The sequence below is a fragment of the Haliotis rubra genome, unplaced genomic scaffold, assembly GCF_003918875.1.
Source record: "Haliotis rubra isolate DU_JTF1 unplaced genomic scaffold, ASM391887v1 Scf595, whole genome shotgun sequence".
NCBI classification, from domain to species: Eukaryota; Metazoa; Mollusca; class Gastropoda; order Lepetellida; family Haliotidae; genus Haliotis; species Haliotis rubra.
In genome coordinates this window covers 658499-671277 of record NW_025767296.1, presented here as the reverse complement: position 1 = coordinate 671277, position 12779 = coordinate 658499, and the positions used below count along the sequence as shown (strand labels likewise).

The following is a 12779-nucleotide window of genomic DNA, read 5'->3' as shown; positions in this document are numbered from 1 at the left end:
TATGTATGTATGTATGTATGTATGTATGTATGTATGTATGTATGTATGCATGTTTGTATGTATGTATGTATGTATGTATGTATGTATGTGTGTGTGTGTGTGTGTGTGTGTGTGTGTGTGTGTGTGTGTATGTATGTATGTATGTATGTATGTATGTATGTATGTATGTATAAACTCACCATAACCGTAACCTTCCTTGCTTTTTGCAGTGCAGTTAAGAAATTATACGTTCCCCACCTGTGTCATGCCCCACCTGTCGCCTTAATCTCAAACACATGCAAAAGCATGTCAATTGTTCATCTGAAAACGGGTACAAGTCACAACAGCGGCTTGCATTAGACATAATTTTTGTCACTGATGCATCAGATTTGGAAATGCACTCCACGCTATCACGACCACCAAGATCACTTCATTGGAAGCTCCTCAGAAGACTTGAAGTTGTAACGTTCAGTTGTATGTTCGTAATGAGGATCTAAATGTCGCAGCTTCGACATTGAACCCAGTGTGCCTGATGATGTATCACTGTGCCAAGTAGACGTCACTCATTCAAGCCCTGGTTTACTTTATTCAGGCTTACCAGTGTCAAATTTGTTCTCGTCACGATATAGCTGACATATTGCCGATGTGACTTAAAGTATTCATTCACTCACTCACTTTATTCAGGCACGATCATTTCCATCTCCGTTTTGTGTAGCTTGAATATTGCCGCATGCGGCATAAAACGGACGAGCTAGCTAACCAGAGCTTTGTACACAAACGTCTCTGATCCATGAAGAAGTTGAAGAATTTGAACAAGCCAACAACGCAACGGCATGCACTTTAAAGAGGAGGGCCATTAGATCCAGATCAATATCAGTTATTATTTTGTATTCAATATGATTCGATCATTGAATGTGACATTCTAAACCAGATCAAGTTATAATGGCGCAATCCAAAGGAGGAATATAAACAGAAGAGTGATCTTACTTCACCTCTACGCACGTAGAGAAGTCTTGATTGTTATTTGGAAGTTATTATGACAGGACTGTGAGAGCTTTTACGGACGTCAACAAACATATTATTACACAAACCATCGACCGTTTCTTCCCAGTCTCCTGATAAAGTTTTCCAAGCATTGCTAATGAAGTCTTTGATCAGACATTTAGTGCTTGCTACGACAAGACGACATGGAACTTTATAGATAATTCCTTGTTTTGGTATTCCTCTCACAAGGATCCAGCGCTCGTTTTTGCCCATTCACCAGATATAATCTTCGAGCTGCAAGTAAATCTAGCATCATGGACCAGCCTGGTCTCATGACAGACAGCTCCAACGCCTTGTGGCGTTGGAGCTGATAACTCTGTCTGGATTACTGCAAACGCCGATAAAGAAGTTATCATTCCTAGATGGGCCAATTATGAGTCATTTATCTAGTTACAAGCCCCTTTGCACCTTTCACTGCCTGTGTTTTGGTTGTTGTTCATAATCATACTATATAAACATGATACATATCAATCAATTCTTCGTTTCTGAAAGTAGACGGTCTGTCTAAATTGGAATCTGATTGGTTGTCACTCAAGCAGGCTTCAAAGCAAGCAAAGTGAAGTGGAGAACGACCTAGGTTCGGTGGCTACCAATGTGCTACCAATCAAAATGCAAATATAGCTAGTGGAGATCTTGAATCCTATGTCTATAAAAATCATAGTAAGGACAGAGGAACCACCTATGTTTGTTGTCAGAATTTGCCCTTTCACTCAACAAGCACGAAACATTGAGACGTGATTAAACTCCGAAGCCAGGAGGAGTATTTTTTCTGAGCCATCAAATTAAAGGCGAAATGACTCAGAGACTAAACAGTAAAACTGGATCATTACCTCTTACCTGAAATAGTTTGTATGAGAGTGACTGCTCGGTTTGTGCTTTTTAGCTGTGAACACCTCACAAGATATGCAGACTACCAATCATGGATCCAAGACATCTAATCACCCACTTCACCTCTTTGGTAGTTCCACTAGATGGACTCAACGAGGGGGATTTTCATTATACTCATAATGTCAGAACCTAAATCTGTTTGCCATATACAGATCAAACACACGGTATCCATGTGCAGAAAGAGTTTATACATCGTCACTTCGAAGCTTTGAGTAATCTGGACATGACAGTTTCTTTTATGTACATCTTCATACTCGAAACGCGCTTGTACGAATTCATTAACTGGTTATCCAAGTGGAAATAGGATCTGACGTAATGTCCTTCCAATGTCGATCGAAGCAACAACTCAAGGACAAGTAAATTCAAATTCTTCAAACTTTATGTCGACTCTTCCCACCTCTGATCCTTTACACAGGATATGAAACTTGAAGTTGGGCCATGTTAACGTCAATCGGTAAAATATTCACCTCTTTTGAAGGCTCGTGTTTCGGAAGACAGAGGTATATAATTCAACTGATCTGACATTTTCTTAACAGCTTAAAAAAAATATACCACAACAATACAGCAACGTTTACAGCATCTCAGTGTAAACCGTTCCAATGTCGATCGCAACAATAACTCACGGACAAGTAAATTTGTTCATTAAACTATCTACATGTCAACTCTTCCTATCTCTGATCCTTTACACATGAGATATAACATGAAGTGGGGTCATGTTAACGTCATTCAGTCAAATGTTCACCTTCTCTCATAAGGCTGTGGTCTCGTGTTTCGGAAGACAGGGGTATATAATACAACCTACAACAATAATGCAAAGTTTTATTAGCATCCTAAGTGATGCAAATTCCGAATTTAAATAATGTGAGTGTTCATCCTCCGATGGAAGTATGAATGATCCTTTGTAAGTAACACCTTTAATTTGTACTATACCAAATAAGATTTGGTAGTTTAACAAGCACTTTTCGTTCAGTGTAGGCAGAATCTTCTGACAATTATGATTGGATGATTCTGGTGTTTGATTTGGTTGCGAAGATCATCAAAATGTGTTATCAGGATAGGATTGACACAGATATTAAAATCATCCGGGAATATTTCCCTGTAATTGTGTACAGTGTTAAGTTTCGTCATATTTCTGACTGACACAATTCATTGATCCAATTAATCATCCTCATATATGTCACCTTTATCAAGGGAAAAGGCTCGTCTAGTTCCTACGTTAACATTGGAAATGGGTTAATTGGATTATTAATTTCTTTTTTAAAGGGAAAGAATGACCCCCGGGTCAATTTTAACAGATTACGAAAACCGTTCTTAGGCTTTAACGACTCGACAGGATTAGGTACACATATACTCTCCGAAAAAGGAACACATATAGGAATTTCAACTGTATTTTTATGTTTATTTTTAAAAATCTTATAGGCTTTATGAGTCAATGAAATATATCGAAATTGCACACTGGGAATGCAGACTTATCCGTCTTTGACACCAACTCGAGGAAAGTCAGTTTGAGTGTCACATGGAGACGTGTGGTGGCGCTGAAGTCAATACCTCGTGTGACCACCGTGGGAATCCAGAACTGCACGGCATCGCCTCGGCATCGAACGAATAAGTCTCAGAATCTCGTGTTGCCCAATCGCAGCCCACTCTGCCTGTAGTGCCTGTGCGAGTTGCTGAAGTGTCTGGGGCTGAGGGTTATGGCGTCGCACCCGTCTGTCCACGGCATCCCACAGATGTTTGATCAGGTTTAAGTCTGGTGATCTTGAGGGCCAGGGGAGCACATTGATGTTGTGCTTCTGGAGAAAGTCTCTAGTGTGACTTGCTGTGTGGGGCCTGGCACTGTCCTGTTGAAACAACTCCCTCTGGCGATCAATGATTGGAAGGAGGTGTGGGTGTAGGATTTCGTCACAGTACCGTTGAGCTGTCAGGTTGCCCTGGATCATCACCAAATCACTTCTCCTACGGCAGGTGATCGCTCCCCACATCATAACACTGTCCCGGCCGAATCTGTACACCTCGGGAACGCAAGCGTCGGCGAAACGTTCACGTCGACGTCTGTACACCCGCATTCTTCCATCGCATCGTTCCAATAGAAATCGTGATTCATCACTGAACCAGATTCTACGCCAATTCGGTAGGTTCCAGGCCTGAACGTTGGTGCACCATTGAACTCGATGTCGACGATGTTGTTGTCGAAGCACAGGGCCAAAATAAGGTCTTCTGGCACGTAAACCAGCCTCTCTCAACCTGTTCCTGACGGTCTGTGCAGAAAACCTCCTCAATCCGGGTATTTGTCGAGCGGTACTGGTCGCCGTAGCTGTTCGATGACGCAGGTGATGTACCCGGATGTAGTGATCCTGCGCCGCAGTGGTCGCTCGAGGTCGCCCACTACGAGGGGCATCTGCTACCGAATTCTGCCTGCGATATCTCTCTCAGAGCCGTGAAATGGTGCTTTGGTGAACATTCATGCGTCGGGCAACTGCACGTTGAGACTGGCCAGCTTCAAGCGAACCAATGGCGATATGACGGTTGGCTTCACTTAGACGTGGCATTTTGCGTTCGTCAACAATATTCCAAATAAAGTGAATAATCGACCGACAGCGATCAACCTTCTATACCCATCATTGAGACTATCTGATCCCCAACTTTCACGAGCATGCATAGTTCCGACCGACGCTACGAAGCCACGCCTACATTGGTTACTGTTGCTATGTCCCCCAAGCTTTGCTATGCTGAGCTGTCAAAATGGCTGAATGTCATCCGGGAGACGACTGTCTCAGTTCAATACCCGACAATATCTCCTTACATTTCCATCCAGAACATGATAGAATATCAAAAAGGGCACAAGCAAGGGGTTTAAATTATTTTCTAGAAGGGTATGTGCACGACATTAAAGTTTTCAGTCATACTCAGGCCGTTTTCGTGTACGCGAAATGTTGGAGATCGCTATCGAAGCGCGAAGAGGCGCACAAACTACAGCTGGAGATAGATGTACGATCACAAGAATTTGCCGATTCCTACTGTTCTTGCAAGGCTGGTTAAGTGCATTAAAATGCGTTATTTTAAACCAGAGTGACAACATTCATCAATATCTTAATGTTCCCTCCCAGGAATTAATTTTCTTATAAGCCCATGACATCACGGCCGTTTCCCCGGGTCAGCCTCGATCTCCACTTCGCTGTCAAATGACATCTACTTTGTTAAATAAAACAAAAATCAATACTAGAATGCAAAATACACACAAAGTTACAGTGTACAGACTGGTTGTGACACCAGGGTAACACCCCTGTCACGTCCAAACAAACGCAGAGAAAAAAAACAACAACACCCCAAAACAAGCCCGGACATCTGTACTGTGATGTCTAAATCTGGGACATGTGTAAAAAGGTACACGAAGTACAAATCATAATCAAGAAAACCAGCATCTTGTCTTCAGCTACACACTGCACATATATAGCCATATATTTTCATACAATTCTCCAAAATATTACAATTTCAATATATTTTTGGTTATATTTGATTTTCATTTTGATGGAATTATCAACTACGTATACAGTACACATTTTTCATGAAGGCAGTCATTGCTATGTTGAACTCTAGTAAATGTATCAGTCTGGGCTACTAAACAGGGGTATATCTTTTAAACATTTTTTCACTTACTAAATTTAGTAAATCCCATTCACTCAATTATTCTTATTTCATATTATACTCGCATCTACATTCACATGAGAAAGTGGAATTGGTATCTGCTATATTTGTGTATTTCTTTCCCAAATTTTGGAGGGCGCTGTTCCCACATCGTTGGTTTGGTCAAGTCCCTGCAAGGACTGAAACTGCACGAGTACACGCATGTGCCACAGCTGCAGAGCTGCACCAGTTTGCCCCAGCAGTGGCACAAACCTAGGGGAAGGACAATTACCCCAGTCCCCATGAATCATATCACTGTAGCAAGACCCACCCAGAACAGGAAGAGGAAGCCAATGACTTGCCAAATTGATACTACAAAGAAGTAAGTCATAGTCCAACATTACAATCAAAGGTTTATCCTGTTAAAATATATTTTAAATAATTAAGTGTTGTTAACATTTATATGTGATTAAATAAATATTAATGTACTTACTTCTGGTAAACCACATACATAACAGTCTATATGGAGAAATTAAAGGAATTTCACTCTTTCAGTCTAATGTGATTATTTGAAATTCTATAAATGTACATGTTTCTCAGAATCCCAGTTGTCACAGAAACGGACATGCAAATCCTGAAGGACCAGGAACATGCTCCATTGAGCTACATGGTACACCTGACTGCCCCCCAGGTTCAGACTCCAGTTGGAGACGTGCAGTTGGGATCATTCCTGTCTTACCAGGTACATTCCATCACAAGAGTGTCAGTATCACCAAAATATCTATGGGGATCTGGGCTGCTTGTTGAAATAAAACACTAAAGGGATCTGGCGCCCAGGCTCACTGACTTGGTATATGCATGTCATTGTATCCAAAATGTGCACATCAAATCCAATGCTGTCAATCGCTATATTGTCAGACCCAGAAGTATTTATTTTGTAGAACACATCATACCTGCAATATTGCTGAGACCAGCAAGTAACAAGCAAACGTCAATATTTATATACATGATTTTATTGTAATTTGATACATTATCAAAGTTATTCTGTCAATAAGACATATTTCTGAAATGATACTCATGCCAATCATTCTGACATCATAGTTTTGATTAGAAAGTAAGTTAAAAAAATAACTAATTGAGAAATGTTTAATTACCACAGTAACAGTGGTGGCAGTTAAATATCACACCTGTCCTTTAAGAGCACAAGTACTGTGTCACAATTTGTTTTTGTATGAATTATTAGTGTAATTTAAAAACATGAAACAGGATGAACACATGAACATGATTGACATTATTTCAAATAACCCATTTCTTCTTTAATTGAAATAAGCAGGACATAAAGTCGTCACAAGACAGAAATGCCCAGTGTCATATTTGACATAAAATACATTTTCCATCCCTGTATCAATAGCCTCTATATTAAGAGTCAAATACAATGGAATTTGAGTTAAGGGGAAAGCAGGCAAGAAGAATTTCCTACAATATAATCAGGGATTTACCTGGAGTCCTGTATTTGAAGTTACCTGGGACACATATTCTTAATCTATTTTACAACAAAATGGGGGTCCCAGACACTTAAATATTATTATTAATACTGTTTGTATTGTGTATCATGATCATCACATTGTTACAGTAATTAAATTGCAAATGATACCATAACCCAGCTAGTTACAAACTCAGTCATAACTTATTGTTATTTGATTGGAATTTTTACAAAAAATATTTGCACTTTTTCTGTGTCCCTGTGAATGCGCTACTAAATTTTGTTGAGTCCTTTGTTAATTTTTATGCGTATAGGACACAGGAATTTGCGTCTTGTAAATCCCTGATAATATACATAATATCTGACAATTTCAATCATAAGTTTCATAAATAACCGCTCAGTTTCCATGTAATATGGAACATATTGCCATACATTAATTTGTAGTGCAGAGATTATTTCATATGTGTGATTGCCACAGGCCAGTGTACATTACAACTGCAGAGAAATTGACACAGTTGGGTGCAAGGAAAATGCAATGCCCTAAGCCAATGGCTATATATGTACGTAAATAATTTTATACATAATTCTCTTGGATAACAAATGTTTGAATTTCATCATACTGGGATTATGCCTCAGTCCCAAAACTCAATCAACATATAACATACTGAAAGAACATTGATGTTGCAACTGTAATTGTCACAAAACTGAAGCATATTGCATATTACGAATATAACCTTGTATATTTTCAGTAAGTTTCAACCAGAACATCAAAGTCTGGCACATAAAATGTATGTCAACATTCACTATAAACTACAGCACTGAGGGCCTCAAACACACTGGTAGAGCAAATAGTGATGACAAACAGAGGGTACCCCACATCATATGGGTTTACAATGGAACCTTCAAAGTGTAAGATTATATCTTTACTGCATGCCCTCTAAAGAGTGAGCTAGGGTCCTTCTGCGATATGAATCAAGTTTCATTACTTACAAGTGCTGAAAAGTTAAGTTGATTCATAAGTCCTGATACACAGATACATTTACCACAGTTTGGATAGTTATTGGTAGAAGTAATAGAGAAAATAAGATACATTTTTCATTGATTCATAAGAACATTTGAGTGAATCAGTATATGCTGATATAATGGAGATTCATAGTTGTAGTGCTTATTCATGTTTATCAGTGACAAAGATATTTTGGAACAAAGTCATACAAGCACAAACAGTCCAAATCTGATTAATTCTTCCAAATAATGAAGTTGGTATTCTGTGTGCTACAATCTTGAATTTCTTAATCTTAGCTATGAGGCGTTCTATATGGATACGGTGTGCTGCAATTTTCTCAGTGGCAAGAGTTTCAGCAGAAGTCATTTGGGTTTCTGAAGAAACAAAAGGTGGAATGTTTAACTCTAAACCTAATTCTGAAAGCTCGTCCTCTATTGTAAAGCCCTTATCAGCCATAACTGCATCTCCTTCTTTGATGTAACCATGAGTAAGGAGCACCTTTAGCACATCATAAAAACCAGACTGTTCTGTTAATGCCTTATCTGAGATTGAACCAGTGAAAAGTTCTGAGACAAATGTTAGAGAACCATTGGGATCACACCCAACAAGACTATTTCAAGGTAGTACTTGATTTATAGTCACTGTACAGCTGACTCTGAAGTCCAAGAGCAAATGGAGTTTGAGTTCTTAACTCAGTACCATCAATAATAATAACAGAATTTGGAAAGTCTCTTTTGAATCCTCTTGGCATGTTTGAAATGATGGTATCTCTGTGTGGCCATAATGATAACTGTCCTAGTTTCAAGTACATGTGTTCTACCCAGGCATTAAATACTGCACCACTCGACTGTAATGTCAAATGAAATCTCACAGCTATATCTTTGAGCCCAAAATTGTGCCGTAAACGACACAGTGTCAAAAACAAACAGTTCCCAGCTGATAAAGTACGAATATCACAACGTCCCTTTTCATAGGTCATGGAAAAGCTCCCATCTCCTGGTACTAAAAACTGTAAGAGTGCCAAAAAACGGATGTATGTTATGCCAGTGTAATATCTAAAAAGGTTTTTTAATTTTCCAGCTTTCCCCTTGACTGTCTCTACCCCAAATTTCTGTCCTTTGCTAACTTCTCCTTTAAGTTTCTTTATTTCTTCATCCTTAAGGGTGATTGATTTCTGCAAAGCATCAATCATCATTTGCTGCTGTTCAACCTGGGCTCGAAAGTTGACTATTGTGTTGCGGTCAGATTCAGGAAATCAAGTGGAGATATCCCTGCAACATAAAAAGTTGTCACATATATGATACCAACAACACAAATCTCAATGTTTTACTTAAAAAACACACTCATTTACACACTCATAAACTTTACAACACAAATCGTTTTGATATGATGTTTTACTCTCTCAGACAAGAAATATCAAACCTGTAACAACACTGGCTCACACTCAATGCAAAGTGGAATCATTCCCAAAGACATCACCTATCAAACTACCAACTGAGTTTCCAGGTACTCAACGATGGATATGCTGTGGCTGATCCTGAACAATTAGAGAGAGACACCAGGGGTCCAGTCCTACAGTCTCCTCTGGAGGTCATCCAGATCAACGAGACTGCTGCTTCAAATTTTGGAAAGATTATCAACAGAAAAAAGGCCAACTACTGCCTTCTTGGACACCTTATTTCCTAAGGAGAAACAAACAATATATGCCAAGCCTCTAGAGTATGGCAAAAAACATGAAAATTCTGCTAAGTCCAAATATTTGGAAACATTTCAGTCTGCCCATATGCATGATTGTGGCCTGATTGTAAACCCTGAATTCAGCTTTCTAGGAGCTACTCTGATGCAAAACTATGCTGTACTGTTGGGACTGGCATTGTAGAGTAAAATGTCCATACACTGAAAGGAACTCAACCATTGAGGAGGCATGTACAAATGATCAATTCTTTCTGCAGAAAAGATCCAAAGTGGATCTATACATTTACTTAGGAATCATATGCATTATGCACCAGATTCAAGGTCAGCTTCTCATTTCAGGTGCTGATTTTTGTGAATTTATGAGTGTACACACAGAAAGATTTACATGTGGAAGAGTGTATCCTGACTTGCCATTCATTGGCAAACATGCTACAAAAAGCTCTGTCAGTTTTTTAAGGACTTTGCCAAACCTCACCTAGCTCATGCTATGTAATATGTTATCATTTCATGATATACGCCCACAGTTACTGGAATACTTACATGTTTGCTCTGTTTGGGTACTGGAACTTTGGCTGGAAGGCAGATTATCATTTCCTCTGTTATCTGTGTCAATCAGTACACTGAAAGATGTAAAAATGTATTCCATATAAGGCCTTGTGAAGGATTGCAGATTGTATTATGTAACATATGTTATATTTTTGGATTACAGTTACATGTTACAGTTTAACACATTCTAAATGGCTCTTTGTATTCACAGAATTCTTTTAGTGTTGTAAAGGAAAACTTGTACTATGTATTGCTTTCAGAGAACAACTGACTTGTCTACAGATATGGTATATAGGACAATATGCAATGTTGCAATACAACATGTATTAATATAATGATGTAATGATGGGCCAGACATATTTGCATCCAATATTTTACAAAGTGTATGGCGTGAGGCATTCCATTTTGTCATGCCACTGTTCAAGGCACCTGGGTATATTCAGTGCTGACAGATGTGGGATTACTTGAAGGGTTAATGTGAGGTCAGACTGTGCATAGTGTCCATTTCATTAAGTAAATAGAAAAGGACACAAATTAATGTAATGTAACCAACAAATGGTCATGGTTGCTAAATAATTCTGAAAAACAAAACAAATCATGATGTGACAATCATGTCATAAATGGTATTGATTGTGAAAGTTGATTGAAAGCAAGCATATTACCACCAGGTACTGTGAACGTCACCTGCAAAGAAAACAGAGAAACCACAAAGCATCGCATTCTCTAGACTAACAGCTTAGTACTTAATATATATATAATTTGATAGTAACAAACAAACCCATTTAAATTAAAGAGGAGTCCCAGGAGACCAGAGATTCAGAACCTAATAAGAACCTGAACCTAAAAGGAAATCTAGACTTGCTCAATTGGGGCTTTAGCACTGCAGAAAGGCTAGGTAGTAGGAAAATAATATAGTTCAGGGACTGTGAGACAGACTATGATTTCTCTCATACAAATCCATGTAGTATGGGGTGAACTATGTGTTAACATTCTTAAGTTTGTTTATAATTCTCTACGGAGTTCACATTGTAGTTTGAAATGTATGTTGAATATGTGTATATATTTTGTCACATGTTACCAAATCTTTTCTCTAAAAAAATCATATTTGTTATGTAGAGGTGCATCGATCAATTTCTGTGATATTTCTTTTGAGTGTGGACATGGAGGGTAGATCTGCATGAATTTGTTCCCTAAAAGTGAAATACTTTGTTATTTGTTTGCAGTATCATCTGTACGATTGAGTACTGCATTGGTCAGTGTCTGGGATATTTCTTTAGACTGTGTTATGACAATATCCTCAGGTGTTTCGAATGAAAATGTGTGCTGAAGACTAGTGTGTGATAATTGTAAAAAACATTAAAATATATCCACATCATAAACATGGAGGATATATGTGCATGTATGTGTTCCTAAAATTGAAAATACTTTATTTATTTTGCATTATCATCTATTTTGTTAGTACTATTGGTCATGTCTGTGATATATGTGAGAGGTGTGTTATAGCAATGTCATCAGGTTTGTCCAACTGACAGTTATGTGCTGAAGACATTTTATTGTTAAACAGCATCATAAAAATTTAAAAATAAACATGGATGATGAAGTCGAATGAACAATTAAAAGACTTTTATGCTATGTATTTCTGCGTTGGAACAATGTTGTCCATAGGTGTAACACATTAAACATGTTATGTGTGGCACATTAAATATAAATTGCTCACCTGACACTAGGCTCAACCGATTGAATGCCACTGCCCTGGCACCATCGCTTCGGGGAGGTCTCTACTGGTTTGATATGGCGCTTCCATCGGCACTAATAGGGTCTGGAAACTCTCTTTCGTGGGATATCCATTCACAAAATGCTAACAAATATTTTAAAAATAAATACATTAAATTATCACCTATACGATTATATTGCCCTTGGTAGGAACACGACGTTTAGCTTGCTGAACTTCTGCCAGTACTTTGGTGGTTGTAGCGAATTAAAATTGTCAGCCGAATTATCGTTATATAGCCAAAAGAAAACGATGCCGTGCGACAATATATTGCGTTGGTAAACATATAATCCGAGATATATCGATATGAATACGGTCATATGCTAGAAAGACCAGTTTATACCTACACTACACTCAGTCATACCTTGGAGCAGACGAACTTGTGTTTGTTTATGTTGCCGACATTCAGTTGTCCGTGGGGTCGGCCACACGCTCTAATCCACCGCGAGCACTTCTCAAACTGGGTTTTCGGCTTGGGAAATGGCAGGAAATGGACATTAATGACTCTCTCTGGGTACCTTTCGTCCGAATTGGATGTACTCCAAGCGCAGCCCTTCACCATTCGAAAAAACTCGCTGACAGCTATGTCCTTAGATACACAAAAGCTTGGGGGACCAAATGGCGCCTTAGCGACAAGCTGTGCAGCAGTAAAGGCCCGGAGCGTGCTGATTGGTTAATTGATTCAGCATCGGAACTATGCATTGCATGTGAACTGTGTATTAAGTGAGACTACACGCCGAAATTGA

At 38.8% G+C, this 12779-nt stretch overlaps 1 protein-coding gene across 1 annotated transcript; it reads right to left on the bottom strand.

The window, feature by feature from the left end:
• Positions 1–8183: 8183 nt before the first annotated feature.
• On the bottom strand, positions 8184–9241 carry LOC124255158. The gene is given in 2 exon segments (XM_046688994.1): positions 8184–8633; positions 8635–9241. Coding segments are annotated over 2 exon segments (1032 nt in total). The 5' UTR covers positions 9217–9241.
• Between the last annotated feature and the right edge of the window lie 3538 nt (positions 9242–12779).